General features: G+C 41.1%; 3 protein-coding genes and 2 pseudogenes across 26 annotated transcripts in view; all 5 read right to left on the bottom strand.

Annotated features, from left to right (window-relative positions):
- LOC105940793 (protocadherin gamma-C5) overlaps window positions 1-25,088 on the bottom strand; it is a 315,331-nt gene that overhangs the window by 174,999 nt on the left and 115,244 nt on the right. The window contains exon 1 of one of the 24 annotated variants that reach the window (XM_076873920.1): window positions 21,829-24,298. The exons of 22 other annotated variants lie outside the window; for them this stretch is intronic. In XM_076873920.1, the coding sequence (XP_076730035.1) occupies window positions 21,829-24,210 (2,382 nt within the window). In that variant the 5' untranslated portion in view covers window positions 24,211-24,298. Of the gene's footprint in view, window positions 1-21,828; window positions 24,299-25,088 lie in introns of those variants that run through there. One more of the 24 variants, XM_076873965.1, reaches the window with a different exon arrangement.
- On the bottom strand, window positions 37-3,121 carry LOC143412592 (protocadherin gamma-A10-like). Its single transcript, XM_076873811.1, has one exon. The coding sequence runs from the start codon at window positions 2,639-2,641 to the stop codon at window positions 149-151; it is 2,493 nt and encodes an 830-aa protein (XP_076729926.1). The 5' UTR covers window positions 2,642-3,121; the 3' UTR covers window positions 37-148.
- On the bottom strand, window positions 3,328-6,539 carry LOC143412591 (protocadherin gamma-A3 pseudogene; annotated as a pseudogene).
- On the bottom strand, window positions 7,281-10,353 carry LOC143413301 (protocadherin gamma-A7 pseudogene; annotated as a pseudogene).
- On the bottom strand, window positions 16,037-19,679 carry LOC112435880 (protocadherin beta-15-like). Its single transcript, XM_024804859.2, has one exon. It carries the CDS (start codon window positions 19,518-19,520, stop codon window positions 17,031-17,033), a length of 2,490 nt encoding a protein of 829 aa, XP_024660627.2. The 5' UTR covers window positions 19,521-19,679; the 3' UTR covers window positions 16,037-17,030.

Below are 25,088 nucleotides of genomic sequence, written 5' to 3'. Positions count from 1 at the left end.
GACTTTTAGGGAGAACTTTCTTTTAAAAATTAACTATGTAAGACCTTTTACAGAAGCTTTTTAGGCCTACCTATATGCAGAGGAAAACTGAGACGCTGTCCTTGGTGCTGAGAAATGTGTAATGCTGGGAAGCTTTTCATCAGAGCAATCAAACAAAGAAGGAGAATAAATACAGAAATATTCTTTGACTGACCTCTAGAGGAGAGTCTGGTTCATCCAGGATGCTCTTTTCACTCTGTATCCGCTGCATCGTTCCTGTAGAACTGGGGTCCATTATCAGCACGTTCTGACTACCAGCTCTGCCGAACTTACAGTCACTCTTTCTGGAGTCAGTCGTCCTGCACACCTCGTAATTGTACACATGTGGCAGAGTCCCTGTCCCCAAAGTGTCTGAGTAACGTGGTGGATAATATGGAATGACAGGCAGGTTGGAGTGATACAGGATGCGAGACTGTCTCCACCTGTAGATTTTGACTGATATAATAACCACTAAACACGTGATGAAGAGGAAGGAAACTACAGCCAGAGCCAAGACTAAGTAAAAAGTCAGGTTGTCATTGTACTCCTTGTCGTGGGTCAACTCAGTGAACTCCGACAGCACTTCAGGGAAGCTGTCCGCCACCGCCACGTTAACAATGACTGTAGCTGAACGAGAGGGCTGCCCGTTGTCCTCCACTATAACAGTCAGTCTTTGTTTGACAGCATCTTTATCAGTGACTTGGCGGATAGTTCTGATTTCTCCATTCTGTAAGCCCACTTCAAACAGCGCCCTGTCTGTGGCTTTCTGCAGTTTATAGGAGAGCCAGGCATTCTGTCCAGAGTCCACATCAACAGCCACCACTTTCGTCACCAGATAGCCCACATCTGCTGAACGAGGAACCATTTCAGCCACCAGAGAGCCACCAGTCTGGACTGGGTACAGAACCTGAGGGGGGTTGTCGTTCTGGTCTTGGATCATTATTTTCACAGTCACGTTGCTGCTGAGTGGAGGAGAGCCTCCATCTTGTGCTTTAATTACTAACGCAAGGTGTTTGATTTGCTCATAATCAAAGGTGCGAACCGCGTTAAGAACACCAGTTTCAGAATTTAAAGACACATAAGTAGAAACTGGACTCCCACTGACCTGTGTGTCCTCTAAAACATATGAGATTCTAGCATTTTGATTCCAATCACAGTCCCGCGCACTCACAGTAAATATGTAAAAACCAGGAGAGTTATTCTCTGTGATATAAGCAGTATAGCTGTTTTTATCAAATAATGGTGCGTTGTCATTGACGTCAGAGATTTTTAGATGCAATTTTGTTGAACTAGACAGAGGGGGAGACCCAAAATCGGTGGCTTTAATTGTTATGTTATATTCTGAGACGGATTCTCTGTCAAAGTGTTGATCTGAGACCAAATTGTAATAATTTGTCAAAGATGTTTCAATTTTAAAGGGAAGTTTACCATCAATCGAACATTTAATTTGCCCATTTCTCTCAGAATCTGCGTCTTTTATATTTAAAACGGCTATGGTTGTACCAGGTCGGGAATCCTCGGACAGGGGACTAGAAAATGACATTACATTTATAATGGGAGCATTATCATTAACATCAGTAACATCAAATATAACTTTACTTGTCCCAGTTAGTCCACCGTGATCCTTTGCCTCTACCCTCAACTCGTATTTTTTGTCTTTCTCGTAGTCAATCTGACCAGACACGTAAATTATTCCGGTGTTTTCATTAATTCTAAAAATGTCCGCTGCACTTTCTTTCATTTCGGATAAACTGTATGTAATGTGTCCATATGATCCACTGTCTGCGTCTGTGGCATTTACTGTAATGATACTAGTCCCTGTTTTCGTGTTTTCCAACACAGATGCTTTGTACACTGATTGATTAAAAACTGGAATATTGTCGTTGGCGTCTAACACAGTCACATCTATATTTACTGTACCAGATCTCTGCGGTGTTCCTCCATCAACTGCGATTAATTTCAAAGAGAAATGCGGGTGTCGCTCTCTGTCTAAAGGTTTCTGGAGCACCATTTCAACATATTTTCTTCCATCTGGATTTGAATGTTGTTTCAATATAAAATTGTCGTTTGGGGACAGAATATAATTTTGCAGTGCGTTTTGGCCCACATCTAGATCCTCCGCGCTCTGCAGAGGAAAACGTACTCCAACTGCAGCTGATTCGCTTATTTCAAAACTGATGGGTTTATCTTTGTTTGGGAAGACAGGTGCGTGATCATTTATATCCAAAACCTCGACAGTTATTCTGTGTAGTTCAATCGGATTTTCCAAAATCATCTCAAAGCTGAAACTACACGGCGTTACGTCCCCACAAAGCTGCTCTCGGTCTATTCTCTCATTCACGACCAGAATCCCTTTGTCTGTCTGCAGCTCGGTGTAGTGAACATTTTCTCCGGTCACGATACGGGCCCGCCCTGAGCGGAGCCTTTTCAGATCCAAGCCAAGATCCTGCGCCACATTACCAATAACAGAGCCTTTCTTCATCTCCTCAGGTATAGAATACCGAATCTGACCACCTACCATGTTAACAGCAAGAAGCAGCAACAGAAGAAATCCTATGTGACGTCGTACTCCACAAAGTGATCGCCATTCGGATACGCAACTCAGGCATGTTAAAGTCGCCATCACTCAGACAGAATATATATATATGTAGAGAACGAACGATTTTTCCGTTCAGGTAGTTTAAATAATGTCCTAGTCTATCATCCCTGAAGCTACATTTACAATTGTCAACAACCTTTATAAAGTTGTGAGTCCTCGTTCAAACGAAATCTTGACAAAAGAAGATGAGCTGCCCTTAATGTATGATCACTGAGGGGATGGACTGGATGACAACGAAAGACCGAAAATATTTAACTGGCCAACAGCGTCCCTTAGAGTATAAAACGTGGAAGTCATATGATTCCTGAATTTCAGAAGCAACACCGCAAACCCAACATCAACACATTTTATCTTGCGTGGAAATCAATATGAAATGATATCAAAACACCATGTTCAATAAAATATTTTCACTTCAGCATGTATGTCGCAACGAATTTTGTGAGGAGATATAGTTAAAATGGACCCACTAGAATAATGAGAGATTATCATTCAAGTAATTTCTAAACCCGGTAAACAGAAGAAACCGTTGCAACAAAAAATAAAAAAAAATAAAAATAAAAAAAAGGAAAAGGAAAAAAGAGAAAGAAAATGGAAGTATTACTTTTTAAGGAATATATGTATAAATCTATATATCAGTTGCTAAAATAATTCATGTGTCCTCAGGATCTTATAATGACTAATTTAGAATCACTAGAAAATATTTTGGCACTCAACTGTCTTGTCATGAAATGTTTTCATGGGAAAGACATAACATAAGAATGCTATTAAGATATGTGTGAATGATTGCTCTGCTTAACATTAAAATGTTTTTTACTAAACTTTCAGGGTAGTCTCGTTCTTTAGAATGTTGTGGAAACCAAATAATATCATTAAACAAAATGTCAGAAGACACTGCAAAGACATGTTTAGAACATTAAAACCCATTTATTTATACTAAAAGAAAAATATTGGCCTCTACCCCTGATTATTCTGGAGGATGTGTGGAGAATGTGTCAATTGTGGTAACCTAGAATTACCTGACTGCTAATGTAAACTAAGACTCTGTTCTTGTTGCTGGAAATTTTGCAACATTAAGAAGCTATTTCATTGAAGCAATTACATAAAGGATAAGGAACAGATGTGTCTATATGAAATGACAAACCTCTAGAGGAGAGTCTGGTTCATCCAGGATGCTCTTTTCACTCTGTATCCGCTGCATCGTTCCTGTAGAACTGGGGTCCATTATCAGCACGTTCTGACTACCAGCTCTGCCGAACTTACAGTCACTCTTTCTGGAGTCAGTCGTCCTGCACACCTCGTAATTGTACACATGTGGCAGAGTCCCTGTTCCCAAAGTGTCTGAGTAACGTGGTGGATAATATGGAATGACAGGCAGGTTGGAGTGATACAGGATGCGAGACTGTCTCCACCTGTAGATTTTGACTGATATGATAACCACTAAACACGTGATGAAGAGGAAGGAAACTACAGCCAGAGCCAGGACCAAGTAAAAAGTCAGGTTGTCATTGTACTCCTTGTCATGTGTCAACTCAGTGAACTCCGATAGCACTTCAGGGAAGCTATCTGCCACCGCCACGTTAACAATGACTGTAGCTGAACGAGAGGGCTGCCCGTTGTCCTCCACTATAACAGTCAGTCTTTGTTTGACAGCATCTTTATCAGTGACTTGGCGGATAGTTCTGATTTCTCCATTCTGCAAGCCCACTTCAAACAGCGCCCTGTCTGTGGCTTTCTGCAGTTTATAGGAGAGCCAGGCATTCTGTCCAGAGTCCACATCAACAGCCACCACTTTAGTCACCAGATAGCCCACATCTGCTGAACGAGGCACCATTTCAGCCACCAGAGAGCCACCAGTTTGGACTGGGTACAGAACCTGTGGGGGGTTGTCATTCTGGTCTTGGATCATTATTTTCACAGTCACATTGCTGCTGAGTGGAGGAGAGCCTCCATCCTGCGCTTTTACAATGAATAACAGTTGTTTGATTTGCTCATAGTCAAACGAACGCACTGCATGCACCACTCCACTTTCTGCATTAACAGAAACGTATTCAGATACTGGAGACCCATTAATCTCACAATCTTCCAAAATGTAGGAAACGCGGGCGTTTTGGTTTTCATCGGGGTCTTTAGCATTAACAGTCATGATAGAAAGACCAGGAGAGTTATTTTCCACAATCCAAGCCCTATAAAAATTTCGAGGAAATTTTGGGGAATTGTCATTAACATCTGACACCTTTAGATTAAAAGTTTTTCTGGTTGACAGCGGAGGGGAGCCCGCGTCTGAGGCAATAACGGTGATGTTAAATTCTGACAAACTTTCACGATCTAAGGCAGCATCAGTTATCAGTGTATAATAACTTCTCACATTGGATTTAATTTTAAAAGGAACACTGCCTTCGATCGTGCACCTTACCTGTCCGTTTTCACCCGAATCAAGATCTTTCACATTAATAATGCCAAGAGTGGTACCCGGAGCTGAGTCTTCTGACACAGGACTAGTGAATGACATCACGTTAATGACCGGTGCATTATCGTTTATATCCAAGACCTCAATTTCAACTTTACTAGAATCTGTCAGTCCCCCTTGATCTTTCGCTTCAACTCTGAACTCAATCTTTTTGTCCATTTCAAAGTCGATTTCCTTTGCCACATATATTCGACCAGTAGCTTCATCTATATCGAATAAATCAGCTATCCCTGCCTTTGATTTTGAAAAGTAATATGCCACTTTTCCATTTGAACCGGTATCAATGTCGCTCGCATTCACTGTAACAACATGCGTGCCTTTTGGGGCATTTTCAATCACCGCGGCCTTATATAAGGATTGATTAAACACCGGAGCATTGTCATTCGCATCTAATACGTTTACCTCTATATTTACTGTCCCAGATTTCTGTGGATTTCCACCATCAACGGCCAACAGTTTTAAAGATAGGCGTGGCTGTACCTCTCTGTCTAAAGGCTTCTGAAGCATCATTTCAGCATATTTACTTCCATCCGGATTAACATATTGTTTCAACACAAAATTGTCTGTCGGAGTTAAAATGTAGTTCTGCAGACTGTTTTGCCCAACATCAGCGTCCTCCGCACTCTCCAGCACAAAACGGGAACCGAGCGCAGCAGATTCGCTTATTTCAAATTCCAAGTGACTGTTCTGAAAAGTGGGAGCGTTATCATTTACATCCAATACCTCTATCGTCACAGGGTGCAGCTCCATCGGTTTTTCCAATAAAATCTCAAAGGTAAAGCTACATGGAGTCAAATCCCCACAAAGCTGCTCTCGGTCTATTCTCTCATTCACAACTAAAGTCCCTTTGTCTGTTTTCAGCTCTGTGTACTGAATGCTTTCTCCCGTAACGATACGGGCCCGTCCAGAACGAAGCCTTTTTAGATCCAAGCCAAGATCTTGTGCCACATTTCCAACAAGGGACCCTGTTTTCAGCTCCTCTGGGATCGAATATCGGATCTGTGCCTCCGCTCGATAAAGAAAAAGGACGTGAAAAACAAACAGGCTGGCTGTAAGTCGCATTCGCCATCTTACAACTCGGTCTCGATGTTCTACTCCAAATGCCATTTTTGAAAACAGGTCTTAAAAACCAAAACCGAGCAATGGATCGAGGGCTTTAACTTAGAGAGGAAGACTCACACACCCTAGGTCGATATATGACGTTAAATAAAAAAGCAGGTGTGTATTCTATTTGATCCAGCTCCTATGAAAAGCAGATCATCTGCCGTTACAAAACGCAGTGATGGGGGTGGAAACAGCCCTGTCTCGAAATGCATGGCAGAATAGATTTACCAGGCAACAGCGTCACTTAGAGGGTATAATATGAAACTAGAAAAGCCAATGACCACGTTCATCACTCTGCACACTATCTCTGTAGAAATAACGTAATGATTTCACTTTGAAGGCACGTACGTCTGTTAAGTGAATTAAAGAATGCAGAAAATACTGACTTTCACTGTTAGAAAAAGATTAATTCAACTGGAAAAAAGCAAAAAGTGTGTGACACAAAGCAAAAAGACCACTGGCACTTTCTTCTCTTTTTCCTCTTTCTTTTTCTTTTTAAAACATTTTTTGATAACAGCGGATTTCAAAGTTACTGTCACATGTCCCCTTATGACATAAAAAATACACATTGCTAGTGACCTGTAAATTTTAAAGAAGAACGAATGATAATAACGCAAAACTTGCTTGCTATTAAATGAATCTGAAGTTATGGGTTGTCGTTTTTTATTATTTATTTATTTATTTGTTATTATTTATATAATTAACTGCATTATAAATAAAACATACAAGTGGATCCTAAATGAATGGCCTCTTCAAAGTCTTAGAAATCTCAACGATAATAATGACGACTGCATCTCAGAGCAAAGCACTTCAGCACCAAGGACAGTGACAGGACAGTGGAGCCGTTTCCATTTCAGAATGTAACTACTACAGTATTTAGACGTAATTATATTAACCCTGCATAAAAACAAACATTGTCATTTGATGAAAATATATATATATATATTAGTGTTCACACAAGCCAATATAATCAACCGGAGACGTGATGCTTGCACTGTATCCTACAAAGTTTCCAGCGTCATCCATACTAACCAAGGTCTGAGTTATTGCACTTATTTGATGTCACTGGATGGGGGGGGGGGGGGGGGGGGGCTATTCGCTGATTATGTATAACGCAAAGATAAAGTTTTTGTCAGTGTGTTTACTTTGTCTTGAGTGGAGTCGGTGAAATTGTATAACCATCTTCAAATGAGGAGCTATTGTTACACTTTGTTTTACAGACAGATACTGTTTACAGTCGGAATGATAGAAGAAATTCTCTTCATGACTGTTAAAGCAAAAGTGTAGTTTAAAACTATTTATTAGCAATGCTAGATTACTGACACACAAGCGCCCAAATGTAAAACATAAACAAACCTCTATCGGAGAGTCTGGTTCATCCAGGATGCTCTTTTCACTCTGTATCCGCTGCATCGTTCCTGTAGAACTGGGGTCCATTATCAGCACGTTCTGACTACCAGCTCTGCCGAACTTACAGTCACTCTTTCTGGAGTCAGTCGTCCTGCACACCTCGTAATTGTACACATGTGGAAGAGTCCCTGTGCCCAAAGTGTCTGAGTAACGTGGTGGATAATATGGAATGACAGGCAGGTTGGAGTGATACAGGATGCGAGACTGTCTCCACCTGTAGATTTTGACTGATATAATAACCACTAAACACGTGATGAAGAGGAAGGAAACTACAGCCAGAGCCAAGACTAAGTAAAAAGTCAGGTTGTCATTGTACTCCTTGTCATGTGTCAACTCAGTGAACTCCGACAGCACTTCAGGGAAGCTGTCCGCCACCGCCACGTTAACAATGACTGTAGCTGAACGAGAGGGCTGCCCGTTGTCCTCCACTATAACAGTCAGTCTTTGTTTGACAGCATCTTTATCAGTGACTTGGCGGATAGTTCTGATTTCTCCATTCTGTAAGCCCACTTCAAACAGCGCCCTGTCTGTGGCTTTCTGCAGTTTATAGCAGAGCCAGGCATTCTGTCCAGAGTCCACATCAACAGCCACCACTTTAGTCACCAGATAGCCCACATCTGCTGAACGAGGCACCATTTCAGCCACCAGAGAGCCACCAGTCTGGACTGGGTACAGAACCTGAGGAGGGTTGTCATTCTGGTCCTGTACATGTACAATAACTGATGTGTTACTACTTTGTGGGGGTGACCCACCATCTTGTGCTTTAACTCGTATTTGATACTCTTTGACTTGTTCATAGTCCAGTGAACGCAGAGACTGAATGACTCCACTTTCTGTATTAATGGAGAAATATGCGGATACCGGATTTCCATTCAGCTCGTCTTCAAAAAGAAAATATGATATACGTGCATTCTGGCCCTGGTCCAAATCAGTAGCACTAATCTGCAACAGAGGGACACCTGGAGAATTGTTTTCCGTTACCTGAGCGCTGTAAAGACTTTGACTAAAAACTGGAGCGTTGTCATTAATATCGCTAACTTCTAAATAGACGGATTTTTTGTTCGATAATACTGGGAAGCCCTCATCAGTGGCAGTGAGAGTAATGTTGTACGTGGGAAGCTTCTCTCGGTCGAGAGTTTGCGCAGTGATTAATGTATAATAGTTTCTGAGGGAAGATTTAATTTTGAAAGGCAGATGTTCATCTATAGTTAAATGCACCTGTCCGTTTTTCCCAGAATCTTTATCTTGGACACTAATTAACGCCACAACTGTGCCAGGAGGAGAATCTTCTGAAATCTTCCCCGAATAGGAAGCCATTGTGATTACTGGACTGTTATCATTTTCATCTACTATTTCGATCACTAACTTGCTGGCTCCTGTGACACCCCATGGATCTTTTGCTTGGAGGTTTATCTCGTAATTTGAAGAAGCCTCATAATCGATATCCCCGACTAGTTTAATCTTACCCGTGTTGGAATTTATTTCAAAAGGACAAGCGGAACCATCTTCTAGGTGTGTGAATGAATATGTAACGTTACCATTGTAACCTTGGTCAGCGTCTACTGCACTGACTGTGGCAATAATTGTGCCTCGTAAAGCATTTTCCAATACAGAGGCTTTGTATATGGACTGTGTAAAAACGGGCGAGTTGTCATTTGCATCCAGCACAGATATGTGTATTTTTACCGTTCCGGACATCTGCGGCTCGCCACCATCGACAGCCGTTAATATGAGCGCATGTTTGCTTTGCTTCTCGCGGTCCAAACCACTCTGAAGCACCATTTCGGCATATTTACTCCCATCTGCTCGAGTATGTTGTTTGAGAACAAAATGTTCGTTTGCTTTTAAAGAATAACTCTGCAGTGAGTTTGTCCCTACGTCAGGATCAGCTGCACTATCAAGCAAAAACACAGTCCCAGTCGGCGTCGATTCGCTAATTTCTAATTTAATTTCTTTTTTTGGGAAAACGGGAGCATGATCATTTATATCTTGTATTTCGATAGTAATGGAAAACAATTCGAGTGGCTCTTCAAGAACAATTTCCAGACTAAAGCTGCACGGAGATTTCTTAGCGCATAATTGTTCTCTGTCAATTCTTTCATTGACAACGATATGGCCTTTGTTCTGGTTCAGCACGACATATTGATTATCATCTTCTATTACCAGTCGAGCTCGACCAGATACCAACCGTCTGACATCCAAGCCCAGGTCTTTTGCAATGTCCCCGACAAAGAGTCCTTTCCTCATCTCTTCTGGTATAGAATAGCGGATTTGTCCATTGACAGCAGCAACCACAAAGAAAAGCAAAATGGAGACGTTCCACTGACGCAGGGTACCGTTGTGCTTCATATTATCCATTTCTTCCCAGTAATATCAGGTCCAAAACAACACAGTCATCGGTACAGAAAGCTCCAGCTATTTATCATAGAGGCTTTGCAGTGTGTACAGTCTTCTTTTAAATTTACCCAAAGCCACGACAGCTTAATAGCCATCGCCTATCTCCTTTAAAGACGGGTGGTGACTTTGTGTCTTTAATACGCATTGCACAAGTCTGCTTAGGCAACAGCACCACCAGCAGTGATGAACTAAAACGGCAGGTGTCTGAGCACTGATGCTCCACTGTTTAGCCTTTCCTGACTACTACATACATTGTTTTTTAGCAACACCCATGCAAAAGAAAGCAAAATCTCGATAAGATCTCGATAAGCATAAATAAAAAGATAAACGAATAAGTTAAATAAATGAAGCATATTTTTTCCATAATGGGTGATTAATATACTGTCTGTTTTATTATTATCTCTGTTTACAAGTCATCTTATGACCACCTAAGTAGGTCCAAAATTTGCCGTGAATGGAGTGGGCTGACAGCAACAACAACGTTTTCTGATACAATATATGCAGCAGACTAAAAAGTATAAGAGATTGAGCGAATTCATTTGACAAACATTATGTTGAGACTGAAGTGTGGACAAACACACAGATTCTGTGTAAAACCATACTGAGCTGCATATCTGCAGAGAGAGGCAGGCTGACAGATGGTTACATAGATAAATGAACAAATGTATACAAAGATACAGTAGAGAAGGAGTGGGTCGATAGACGGATAGATAATCTGATCTAATCTAACTGATGAGTCCAATGACCTAGATTTGAGCAGTGGAATCAACATTGAAAGTACTGCTACACTCATCCAGAGGCATGAAAAAATAATGACACATTTCAGAGCAGTATGTTTTTTGTTTTTTTTTTTGGTTTGTTTTCTTTTTTGTAGAGCTGAAAGGAATGGATAAATTTGATAGGTCTTGATACTTTCTTGCATGTTTCCCTCCTCACACATATTAGCATCCTGCTGAAGAGCAAAATATTTTGTGCACCATGATTGAGCATTATTTAGGCAAAGACTCCACAGCAGAAGCCAGAAATATTCACATTAATATTCATGTAGCATAAAGCCTAGGGTAGAACTACACAACGCACACAAACTAGAGTAATGTTGCTGCTGTGTTTCAAGACTGCTACCTGCAGTCTCAGTCCTGCACCAATATGACTTTCAATGAAACATTTCTGGGGATATTTGTTGTATAAACACTCATAACATTTCATATCTAGTGTCAATGTAGATCATGGGTTGTGGTGAAATACTATCATGTACTGTGTAAAGGGAACTGTGAATTTCATATTAATTGTGGCTGTATATTGCAATGATAAGGATTTTAGTGTTTGGGGTGAGATTTCAGGGAAAAGGGGAAATCAAAATAATCTTACCTATTAGATTGAAGTGGAAGATTCATCCAGGAAATGCACCAAGAAAAGAAAGAAGAAAAAAGACAGTAGTTAGTATGTATCCTGAAGAACAACAGCAATAAAATAAAATAAAATAGAATTCATGCATATTTATTGGTTTTACACACTGCAAGTGCAATACCGATACAATGGAATACCATAATTTGATCTTTTGAGTTTTTGAAGCAGCATTTTACCCAGACCAAAATATTTTAGATTTAATAATCTAGTGTTTGAGAATTTAATTGCACTGATTGTTCCTCCTCATGTTTAGAACACTGTTGTGCAACTACTGTGCACAAAAAAAAAAAAAAAAAACTGTGACAATTTATCACATAAAACACTAAGGATTTGGTGCAAAATCTAGATATTTTAGTGACAGTATGTGATAACATTTAAGAAGGTCATGATTTAAGAACCTGGTGAAAAAAACAAAAACAAAAACTAATCAACTAAAACGTTGATGTCCCCTCTGGACAAGATGATTCTGAAAGCCAAAGCAAGACAAAACAAGATTACCCTCAGTTTTTAGAATCACTGAATCTTAGTGAGACTTTCAATATTTAAAGTAAGCACTTATGTAAACTGGAAATTCTTTCCTATCTTACAGCAGCACTGCTGAAACAGAGCTGTTCTTGTGACCTAGATAGAATTAAACCAAAAAATATGCGCTGCATTTAGAAGAGAATAGAATAGCTTTTTATTGTCACTGTTACAAGAACAATGAAAGGCAGTTTGGCATTACTCTGTGTATGTGAAGTACACAACAGCGTAAGTATTTACACAATAACAGACAAATTTACATTTACACAAGAAAGATATGTACGTTATACATGCACCTGCAAAAATGCGGATACACCCATACAAATATACACACACATACATACATATATGTATATATACATATATGCATGCGTACATACAAACACACACATATTTCCACATAAACGCTTACATATATATAAATACACATACATGCCATCTGAGGAGCAGGTGCATTGAGAGGTGCAGTGCGATCAATGATATTGCACATTGAGTGTGTGTGTGTGTGTGTGTGGGGGGGGGGGGGGGGGGGGTTGCTATACTAAATAAGGTTATAGTAAAGAGGTAGGGGTGTTGGTTGCATTGAAGTATAAATACAAATATGGTTTATAAATAAGGTGTAAGGTCCATGAGTGTTGGCAGTGCAGTTATCCTCCAATCAGGGTGGAGGTAGGGCATGTTTGACAGCCTGTGGGTAAAAACTTCTGTTTAGTCTGTTTGTCTTCGACCTGATGGACCTGTAGCGTTTACCAGAGGGAAGGGGGGGAAAAAGTGAGTGTCCAGGGTGCGAGGGGTCTTTGATGATGATACTGGCTTTCTGCTGAAGTCTGCCAGTATAGATGTCTCTGAGGGAAGTTAGTGAAGTGCCGATTGCCCGCTCTGCTGTCCTCACCACCCGCTGCAGTTTCCTCTTGTCCTCCGCGGTGCAGCAGTTGAACCAGAGTGTGCAGCAGTAGGTCAGAAGGCTCTCAATGGTGGAGCAGTAGAAGTTTACTAGCAGTCTTTGGGGTAATTGGGCCTGATGTAGTTTCCTGAGGAAGTACAGCCTTTGTTGTGCTTTCCCTACCTGGTGGGAGATGTTTGTGGACCAGGTAAGGTCGGCCGAGATGTGGACTCCAAGGAACTTAAAGCTTTCTACCCTTTCTACCTCCTCCCCATCAATGTAGAGGGTAGAGTGCTCAGATCGCTTTGTTCTTCTGAAGTCGATTACCATCTCCTTGGTCTTGGCTGTGTTCAGATGCAGGTTGTTGTCGTCACACCATTGCTTCAGATGCTGAACCTCCTCTCCGTAGGCTGAATCATCATTGTTGTGTTAAAGTGTTCCTCGATGCGCTGTTTGTATTTGCACTTGGCTTCTTTTATGCCTTTAAGCAGAGATTGGCATGCCTCTTTGTAGACTTGTTGGTCTCCTGATTTGAAGGCGCTGTCACGTGCTCTTAGTAGGGCTCTCACCTCACTGTTGAGCCATGGCTTCTGGTTCGGGAACACATTAATAGTCTTTGTTGTTGTTACACTCTCAGTACATAAGCGTATGTATGAGAGTACGGCACATGTGTGGCCCTCAAAGTCTGATCCTTCTGCAAATACACTCCAATTCGTGTTATCAAAAATAGCCTTGTAGGGCCGTGGTGGCTTCCGCGGTCCACACTCGTACTGCTTTTACCGATGTTTTTTTACCTTTGAATTAGAGGTCTATAAGCAGGGATCAGGGACAGAGAGAGATGGTCAGAGAGTCCGAGATGAGGCAGTCGGGTTGCTTTGTAGGCATCTGGGATGTTGGCATTGACCTGGTCTAGTGTGTCGTTTTCCCTCATCGGAAAGGTCACGTTTTTAAAGAATCGAGGCAGGACAGATTTCAGGTTTGCGTGGTTAAAATCTTCTGCCACGATCACAGCGCAGTCCGGGTGCTTTGTAAGCTGTTTATTATTGGAGCGCCCGAGTAGCTCCATGGCTGACTTAGCATTAGCTTGCAGCGGCACATAAACTGCTATTATTGTGATCGCTGTGAGCTCTCTCGGCAAGTAGAAGGGTCTGCACTGCACCATCATATATTCTATGTCCGGGCAGCAGTGGACGACTTTAACTGTGTTGCTGGTGCGCCAGTTATTGTTTACAAACACTAGCAGACCTCCTCCACGTTTCTTACCAGACTCTTTGTTCCTGTCCGCTGTGAATGTAGCGTGGCCCGCTAGCTCAATCGCAGTGTCTGGGTTAAAAGAGTCCAACCAAGTCTTTGTGATGATCATAACACAGTAATCCAAACAGCGTGAGGTGATCCGCAGTCGTAGCTTATCCATCTTGTTATTTAGTGACCGTGAGTTGGTGAGGAAGAGGCTCAGAATAGCCAGTGGGTGTTTCCTGTGCTTCCGTCGCCTACGCCACTTTAGCGGTGGAATTGGAGTCAGTGACCCCCCGGATCTCAGGGGGAATTGAGTCCCAGTCATTGTCAGCGAAGGTGTGCAGGTTTTTGTGGTTTAGAACCGCAAGCAGTTCAGTTTTGCTGTACTGCATTTGTGCTCCTGCATGTCGGAGAAAAAGTGAAACAAAAATACACTAAATAAAAAGAAAACCCTTAAGTTGAGGAGACTGCCGGGTCGCCATCTTGGGTACTCCTCCACTCCTAGCACAGATGAAATTAGGAGCACAAATGGTAAATGGACTGGTTCTTATATAGTGCTTTTCTCCTCTCACTGAGCACTCAAAGCGCTTTATACAACTTGTGCATTCACCCAATCATACCCATACACACAAGCACTTTATCTAAGGTTTTTAGTGCTTCTATCTAACATTCACTGGCATTCACACTCCGATGAATGCATCGGAGAGCAACATGGGGTTAATATCTTGCCCAAAGGATATTTGGCATGTAGACTGGAGGAGCCTGGGATCGAACCGCCTACCTTCCGGTGAGTAGGTGACCCACCTGAGCTACAGCCACCCCCTTACGACCTCAGATCCTGCTGAATTATTACTAAGCGGAGGGGGGGAGAGCACAAATGGGCCTGGAGCTATAACAGAAACACATATGAATTCATGAGGGTACTCTTTTCACGACAAAACCTCTTTGCTTCATCATCATGGCACTCTGTAGTATGCAAGAATAGGCACACTCAGGCACCTTATGCGACACAGAAACACATGCACACACTTCACAGTTTAGGTGTTGTGTAAGATTTTAACTACTGACCTGAATAAAGCTTACAGCCAAACACACACACACACACACGTATATATATATATATATATATATACACTTGTTTTTTAATGTAGGAATAAATATGATTTGCTTTTACTGTTGTGTGTTTACTGTTTTATGTCCTAAATTTAATGTTAAGTAGGCCAGGGTAGAGTCTAATAACAAAAGGAAGGGGGGGGGGGGGGGGGGGGGGGGGAGGAGGAGAGAGAAAAACACCACTAACACTACTTTGTTTAGGTATAACAGGTATAATATGGTCACCGATGACTACTGATGATCTTTCACACTGAGAAATAACTGTCACTAGACAATTACCAAATCATTCTAATACATCCAATTAATGTCTAAACTATAACAGTATGTAGTTATCCACATGTATTTTATTATTAAATTTGCATTTAACTTTTAAGAATATAGTAATATTATTTTCTCCAGTCTGCCCGCTTGTGCCCAAACCCCCCACTTCCTTCTTTTACAAGTTCCTGCACTTGATATACTGTCTACCAAAGGCAATAAAGAAATATGAAAGGCAACTATAAAGCTCTTACATAGACTAATGCACATCTGGTAGACAAAGGCACAGGAGAGAAAAAAAGAGTCACACAAAAAAGGCAGGCAATCTCCCATAAACTAAATTTAAAATATGTGACTATGTTCTCATGAGTTCTGAGAGTGTGCAAGCGGTCACCCCCTTCCATTTAGAGGAGTAAATTAAAAAGAAATTAAAACGGGTTACCTGAAAGCAGAAGTTAAGAAGCAACAAATCAGGAACTAGTTATTCTAGTGACACACAAAGGGAATTTTCTTTCTTCTTTCACCTCACTTGTGACCACTATAAGCAGGAACTGCTCTGTTATTATTATTGTTATTGTTGTTTATGGGGGAAAAATTAGTCAGAAAGGAAAAGGGATGCTTTTCTAAAAGTTTATTTTTCATCAAATGCACAAAATCTATTGACATATGGTTCAATAAAAGGTATGTAGTGCAAAGCTTTATTTGATCCCCCCCAAATAAATAAAAATACTGACAACCTCACAGGGGTGTACTATGTCAGCTGGGATTGGTTCAAGCCCTGAGACCCCAAGCTGGATAAGTGGTAACATAATAGATGGGCAAATGAAGGATGAAAACAATGACAAAAGTTGGCTACAGTAAAGCAAAGAGAAAAATAAAACAGGCTGAATATGGAAAATTACAATTGCAATTAATGTTTTTACTCAGGCAAAAACAAAAATACCACAGACAGAGCAAAAGACTTAGACCTAAGACTACTTCTCTTCAACTATATCACTTTCAGAAGACATAGGGATGAATGAAGAAGTCATAACGGTCTGCCCTGCATTTTGAATGCAGAAAATGAGACATTTCAACTAATGTATTTAATCAGTTATATGTTTTTCCACACTGAAAGGTATTACAAATATTATGTTGTCTGTTACTTGTTCAGATAAGATAAAGGGGATCAACCATAGAATATTTTTTTCTTAGATTAAAAACAGAAAATAAATGTAAAAAAATGACAGAAAATTTATAAAGTTACTAAACGCTACATTTAACTATCACAGGCAATATAAATAAATACAATACATACTTTAGTTACACTTCTGTGATACTATGTCTAATAATATGTCAAAAGATCAACACCTATAAGTTTGAGACTACCTGTGTCCAATGTGTCAATGTGGCGGTGAAGTTGAGGTTATATATAAAAGACAACATATTCGTGCACAAATACATCCATATATAAGACAAAATCTTTTAGAACCACTAGATCCATTACGTGTATATTTAAAGTAATTATATAGAAGCATTAATTATTTATTTAGTTTTTAAAGAAACCCCAGTTACAACATTTTTGTTAAAAAGGTCCATCTCAAATCCAACATGTTAAAACATGCTATGGCACACTCTCATTTGATCACATAACAGGGATGCGGTGCACCTGCCCTCACCTTCAGCGTTGCCCTGTCTGCACTGAGGCGCCTCAGTGTGTTTTTCTGATAAGCCGCACTTCTTTTCTTAAGAGTGTCGGTGTCTGTATTTGATGCGAAACGAAAATCACCTCTCCACGACCCGGTGGTCATAAAGGAATCATATCGCTCATCATTCAGCAAGGTGCCGCAACGGCTAAAATCTGCAAAACTAGAGGGGCAATAGGTCGTGGGGAAAACGGGCAGACTGGCTGTGGTTGAACGGTAAACGTAGCCACGCCGACAGAGTTTAAAATAAAACACTCCGCTGATTAGAAGGATAAACATAGAAGACACGGTTGAAAGAGCGATTATCAAATAGAGCGTTAAGTTATCGCTCTCTTGTGACTCATCTGCAAACTCTAAAAGTTCGCTTAAAACGGGGAGCCCATCACCAAGCATTATGCTGACTGTCGCAGTGGCAGAGAGAGATTCGAGCCCGTTGTCCGTTACTAATACAACAATAGTATGTTTTGGTTCATCGTCCTCTATAAATGTTCTCGTTGTTCTGATTTCCCCTGTATGCAGATCTACCATAAACACGTTAGGCCGTGTTGCTTTGATTATTCTGTAAGAAAGCCATGCGTTATGACCTGAGTCAGCGTCCACAGCCACCACCTTAGTAACCAGATAACCTCTAGGCGCTTCAGCTGGTACCATATCTTCAGCAATGTAACCGCTACTTTGCACAGGATATAAGACCACAGGTGCGTTGTCATTTTGGTCCTTAATAAACACATTTATAATGCAGGTGGTGGAAAGTGAAGGCCCACCGCCGTCTCTAGCTGTCACTTTAATTTGGAAGTAAACTGACTGTTCGTAGTCAAACATGCGTGAGGTAAAGACCTCCCCCGTGTCTGAGTTGATGCTTAAGAAAGATGACACTTCTGAGTTTCTGTCCTTTGATATTTGGTATTGGATTTTAGCGTTAGACCCGTCGTCAACGTCTTCCGCTTTGACTTTAATGACAAACGTGCCAACGGGTTGGTTTTCCAAGATGTTGGCATTGTACTCGCTTTGCATAAATGTCGGGGGGTTATCATTTATATCGCTAATCGCGATTGGTATAACTTTTACACTAGTAAGTGGGGGAGAGCCCGCATCAGTGGCAGTTACTGCGAGGTTATACTCTGGTTGCACTTCCCTGTCCAATATTCCATCAGTCACTAGCATGTAATAGTTTTTGACCTCCGATACTAATTTAAAAGGAACATTTTTTGAGATCGTACAGGTGACACGCCCACTGCTCCCAGTGTCCATATCATATATATTAATCAGAGCAACCATAGTCCCTGGTTTGGAGTCTTCAGCCACGTTAGAAGAGGCCGACTTTATTTCTATCACGGGCTTATTGTCGTTCACGTCAATCACATCAATTATAAGTTTACAGTGTGAGGCCTGGCCACCGCCATCTTTAGCCTGAACATCTAGCTCGTGTGAGCTAGCTTCTTCATAGTCAATGACACCTGATACGCGAACTTCTCCGCATAAAGGGTCAATTTCAATAACACCTCCCAACTTGTCAGACAGATGACTGAAGGAATAAGTTATCTCCCCATACACCCCCTCATCCAGGTCCGTGGCCTGTAGCGTGGTTATGATAGTCCCTATGGCTGAGTTCTCTGGCACAGAGGCTTTGAAAACTCGCTGGCTAAAAACTGGGACATTATCATTGGCATCTAAAACACGGATAAGGATAGAAGCAGTTCCTGATCTAGCCGGATTTCCCCCGTCAATTCCATTGATTTTCAGTACATGTTCAACTTGTGCCTCCCGGTCCAATGCCTTTTTAAGAACTAGCTCAGGATAAGCATTTCCGTTCATTTGGTTACCCATTTCCAGTGCAAAATTGTCATTCTGGCTCAGTGTATATTGACGGACAGAATTCGTGCCGAGATCGGGGTCATGCGCGCTCTCTAAGGGAAAGCGCCTCCCTAGAACTGTGGATTCCACTAAATCCAGTTTTATCTCCCCCGTAGGAAACACTGGGCTGTTGTCATTTATATCTGTAATGTCCAAAACTATGCTGAATGCTTGAAGGGGCTGTTCAAGTAAAAGCTGATACTGTAAAATGCAGGCAGTGGCTTGTGCGCAGAGCTCCTCTCGGTCTATCCGTTGGCTGATCAAAAGATTGCCTGACGCAGTGTCCAGTTCACACAGCTGGCTTGTTCCTTCTGCAACAACACGGGCTCGACGAGCATCAAGCTCTTTCACCTCCAGCCCCAGATCCCGCGCAACGTTTCCAATCACAGAGCTCCTCTGCATCTCTTCTGGAAGAACATAACGGACTTCTCCAAACGAAACAGCGGAAAGGAGACTAAGAAATGAAAAATGCAGCCACCACTTTAACTGAGGTCGACGCATCATCAATAAACATTTTTTCAGAAATGGATGCACTGTCGACATTATAGCTAAGTCGTTAACATACATCCAAATACCGAACTGAAAATGCAACTGCAATCCTACGATTTCCTGCTTCTCTGGCTGAGTTAATCATGCTCTATTAAGAAAGCTGTCAGCTCGGATTTCTCTCTCTCTCTCTCTAACCTCTTTTTTCATCTCTCTCTCCCCCTCTCTCTAACTCCCTCTCTCAGACAGCTCCACATACAGCCTCTCTCCTTTTCTCCCCTCATACACACACACACGATAAAAAGAGAAATGCGCATGTATACACAGCCGCCGGTCCTAACCCAATACTCTAGTTCCACTGACACAGATAGAGGTAGACATGAGCATCCATGACTCAGACTTTATAAAAGAGCGTCACCAAGAGACTGAGAGAATAACTGCAGCTGTCTGTAATATCACTTTCCAGCACGTAACCAAAGTGAGCTCAAGTTGGGAGCTGAACATTAACTGCTATAACTACTAATAAGACAAATACGATCATTGTATTTTAAACAACACGATATGGACACAGTTAAAGCAATATTTATATAATGTAACAGAGTCTAGTATGGGATCCAGGATCTGATGTGGGCCCCGATTGATTATGTGATTGATTAGTTTTTTGATAGACAAAGTAGTTCTGACCTACAACCACTCAATTTATTTTCTATTTATTAAACACATTGTCTCAAAAGGACAGGGACAGTAGTTATTTCTACACAAAATGTTATTTATGCCAAGTCATTTGGACTTAAACAGACAGACAGGCACGCACACACACACACACACACACACACACACACACACACACACACACACACACACACACACACACACACACACACACACACACAAAGTCATAAAATGAAAAGCAGAAGAAGTTATTGATGATCTCGCATGCTTGGCTTTACTTTGTTCAACATAATCCCTCTAGTGGCTGCTACGGAGCACTCCAGAATCCAGTTTATTTCCATAAGTAATGACACTAAGAGACAGATGAATCACTCTATCACTCTACTTCCTCTTGCTGAAACAGCAACACCATCCAGCAACATACACATAAATATATCCATGGCACTGCAGCTCTAGCTACAGATTAACAATAATATATCCACATATGAAAAGAACTGTGACTAAGTGATTATCCATACATCAGAGAACAGTAGCTATGACATGCTTATCTCAGATAAACAGGGAAGTCTAATATTAAAAGGTGGCAAGTCTGAGGGGAATGCAGTGGCAAAGGGCCTTTTCCCTCTCTGCACTGTTAAAAATATGACAGCTTGATACATGAGGATTCATAACGGGTTAAAATATTTCAAAAGAGAATTTGGCTTCATGGGGCATAACACAAAGGCATATATACAAAATAAAATAATCTCACAAAAAGTAGCTGGATAGGGGGATCATGCAGCTATGAAGTCTCAAACTAAATAACATTAAAACAATGCCATTTCACGATGTACAGGTTTAGTCGGTGTAAATTAAATTAAATTAAATTAAATTAAATTAAATTAAATTAAATTAAATTAAATTAAATTAAATTAAATTAAATTAAATTAATATTAGTGAACAGTGTTGTGTCAGTGGGCAAGACATTTTGTGAAGTCATATTTTCATAAGTAACTAACTTGTGTTATTCTATAACACAGGTGTCAAACTCCAGGCCTCGAGGGCCGGTGACCTGCAGATTTTAGATGTGTCATTGATCCATCACAGCTGATTTAAAAGGCTAAATGGCCCCCTCAACATGTATTGAAGTTCTCTAGAGGTCTGGTAGTGAACCAATCATTTGATTCAGGTGTGTTGACCCAGGGTGGTATCTAAAACCTGCAGGACGGACTGCAGGACACCGGCCGTCGAGACCTGGAGTTCGACACCACTGTTCTATAACATTTTTTTTTTGTGCAGCTGAAAGCCTAATAAATTAAAAAATAAACAAAAGAAAAGAAATAAAAGAAAATGAAAAATAAAGACAATAACATAAAATAAAATATAATGATGAGATGAATTGAAAAATAAAGTAAAATAACGACATAACATAAAAAAATACGAGTAAACCATAGCCAAGAAATTACGTAGCGCCAAGGAGATAGAAAAAAGCAACAGTTTTCAAACATTTTCCTACACAGAGAAAAAAAACATTGGCCAAGTGTGTGTATAGAAACCGAATACTAAATACACTTTGCACAAAATATATTCTCTAAGTTTAACTATTGGGTAAGGAAATTATGCGAGAGTTTAAAACGATTATTTTAAATGTTAACTATTTATATTCTTTTTTGTTTGTATATTTTTATTTTTATTAAATAAAGGCTATTGATAAAATCATTGCTATATTAACTCATACCTCTGTGCACCCGTCCAGGTCTCCAAACACATCAGCAAAATCTGATGGACTTTTCTTCAGAGTCTGGTCAGCAGGCAGCGTGTCGTCATTGTATGATGTCACAAACTTAAAGTCACTGGTTCTAGAACCTGTGGTCAGGTACGCATCGTAATTGTAAGTGCTGCGTAAAGTTCCTGTGCCATCAACATCTGCGTAATTAGGAGGGAAATAACCGCTGGGGATGGCAACTGCTCCATCAAACAACAGTCTGGGCTTTCTCCTGCGACAAAACCTCAAACCCAGGATGATGATGATGAAGGTCAGGAAAAAGGTGGACACAGACACCAGCGCGATGATCAGATAAGAGGTCAGTTTGGAATTGCTCTCATTAAAAGACAGATCCTTCAGTTCTGGCACCTCAGCCAAGTTATCAGAAATGAGTAAATACATGGAACAGGTGGCAGACAGAGAGGGCTGTCCGTTATCTTTCACTGCCACTACAAGGTTCTGTTTCATGCTGTCAGATTCAGAAATGTCCCGGTGTGTCCTGATCTCTCCGCTGTGGACACCAATGGTAAAAAGTCCCGGATCTGTGGATTTGACTATTTGATAGGACAGCCAGGCGTTCTGTCCAGAGTCTGCGTCCACCGCGATCACTTTGGACACCAGAGAGCCTCCGTGTGCAGCTTTGGGGACCAGCTCGGTCATGAAGGAATTGCCCTCTGGGGAGGGGTACAGGATCTGAGGAGAGTTGTCATTCACATCTGAGATGAACACACTCACGGTCACGTTGCTGCTGAGAGGAGGAGAGCCGTTGTCTCTGGCCATCACGTGGACTTTAAAACTCCTGAACTGTTCATAATCAAACGACCTCACAGAGTGGATCACACCCGTGTCTCCGTTCACAGACAGATATGAGGACACCGGGGCACCGTTCACCTCACCAGCTAACAGAGAATAAACCACTGTACCGTTCTGTCTCCAGTCGGGGTCTCGAGCAGTAACGGAACATAAAGTGGAGCCCGGTTTGTTATTCTCACTCACATATGCGTTGTACGACTGTTCCTCAAACACAGGTGGGTTGTCGTTGATGTCAGCTACAGATAACTGAACAGTTTTAGAAGAGGACAGAGGTGGAGAGCCCTCGTCAGTGGCAGTGATTGTAATGTTGTAATTGGACACTAGTTCACGGTCCAGTTGTCCTGTGGTCACCAGAGAATAATAGTTTTTAATAGAAGGAACCAACTTAAAGGGGACACCCTGCTGGATGGAGCAGCGGACCTGTCGGTTATTCCCAGAGTCTCTGTCCTGCACGTTAATGATGCCCACCTCTGTACCAGGTGGGGTGTTCTCTGGTATCGGATTGGTCAGCGAGTTCAGATTAACTACAGGGGCATTGTCATTCACATCAGTGACAGCAATTATTACTTTAGCGTAGGATGACAGCCCCAGCCCATCTTTTGCTTTAACGCGTATTTCAAATGATGTAGTAGTTTCATAGTCAACAGCACCAATTACTCTTATGTCACCTACTTTACGATCAATACTAAATATCTTCTTCACTTCTTCAGTAACATGTCCAAAGTCATACGTCACATCTCCATTAACTCCCTCATCTGCATCACTTGCGCTTACTGTAATCACTACAGTGTCTAGAGGAGAGTTTTCAGGCAGGCTGGCTTTATAAACGGCTTTGCTGAACACTGGGGCGTTATCATTAGCATCCAACACAGTGACGTGTATCATTAATGTACCTGATCTCTGAGGAGATCCACCATCCAAAGCTGTGAGAATTAAATTCATTTCCTGTTGTTTTTCACGATCAAGTTCCTTTTCAAGAACGACCTCTATTGTGTTTCCATTTACAGACAGAATAAAATTTTCATTCTTTTTAAGGTTGTACTGCTGCACTGAATTTTGCCCCACATCCGCATCGTGCGCTTCTTCTATCACAAAACGAGCTCCTCTGTCAGCGGATTCTCGAATTTCTATATTAATCCGTTCTCCATTGAATTGTGGTGCGTTGTCGTTGATATCTTGAATGTGAAGGCTGATACGATGAAGCTCGAGCGGATTCCCCAGCACAAGCTCGTGTTTTAGGATGCACGAAGCCTTGTCTCCACAAAGCCCCTCGCGGTCAATCCTGTCTGCAACAATCAACTCTCCGTTATTCATGTTTATGTCACAGTAGCGTTTGTCGGTTCCGTCGGTGTCGATGCGAGCTCTCCTGCTGAACAGCGCGCCCGTTTCCATCCCAAGGTCTTTGGCTATATTTCCAATAACGGATCCTCGTTTCATTTCCTCTGGTAAAGAATAGCTCATGTCTCCATGAGCGACATGGAACAAAAGAAGGAGGAAAGAAAACCGACGCGAATGAAACCCAAATATTTTCGAACCCATCATACGCGATTAGTTATTAAAATCCTGAAGAATAACGAAAAAAAAAGAAGCTGAACCCCACAACACAAATGACAACTGCAATTCTCGGGAGGTCTCTTGGGATGCCGTCCTAATTTAGTCACAAAAGCGCAAGAATGCGCGTCCACACCGCTGAATGCAGGAAATAAAAACTCATAGGGTTGGTGTTTAGCGCCACCGTGAGTTAGGTTATGCAGAAACACCTAAATAGAAAGTGTAAGCAAACGACAATAAATTTCAATTGCTTTATTTGTGCATGTACTTATCCGCGAAGTTCAAATTGAGAGAAGAGTCCTACAGTGTGCATTAGATAGAGTTTTGTTTAAAAAAAAAAAGTAGCCTGTGAGAGTACTCTGAATGTCCTTATTTGTCTTCACAAAAAGTTTTTGAAAATGTAATCTCATGTATTGTTACTAAGAGGATTCAGACCGCTTTTGTGTGCTGTGGACTGTTCTTCACATAGCGATCATCCAGTCACACTACCTTATAATCACCAACACACTTACACACAGCCAGGTAGTTAAGATAAATTTAGTAGCTACTGTATTCCAAGTGACACTATTATGATTGTTTTAGTTTTCATTCAGCATGTTATGCTAATCTGCTGTTCTGAATTAATATTTTCACACTGCTCAGTCTGGACCTAAATATTCAACCTCAGGCATTTGCCAAAAGAGAGTATGGAAACATGTTTATGTGCTTTTAGGGTGTTTAAAAAAATTAATCACTGTTTAAAACACTATAGAAATGATACCAGTTGACTATTTTTCTTTTCTACATTTTTGCCTTTGTTGCACTAAAGCCAGTGAATTATTACAAAAATATATATACAGACTCAGAGACATTCAGTTCGGTGTCTCTCT

The sequence above is a fragment of the Maylandia zebra genome, linkage group LG2 (assembly GCF_041146795.1).
Source record: "Maylandia zebra isolate NMK-2024a linkage group LG2, Mzebra_GT3a, whole genome shotgun sequence".
Taxonomy (NCBI): Eukaryota; Metazoa; Chordata; class Actinopteri; order Cichliformes; family Cichlidae; genus Maylandia; species Maylandia zebra.
Note: the sequence above shows the minus strand (reverse complement) of the source record. Positions and strands in the feature narration are given on the sequence as shown.

What these genes read in the sequence shown, in the direction of transcription:
- LOC112435880 (XM_024804859.2), bottom strand. Translation starts at nt 19,520, where the DNA reads ATGTATGTTAACGACTTAGCTATAATGTCGACAGTGCATCCATTTCTG.
- LOC143412592 (XM_076873811.1), bottom strand. Translation starts at nt 2,641, where the DNA reads ATGGCGACTTTAACATGCCTGAGTTGCGTATCCGAATGGCGATCACTT.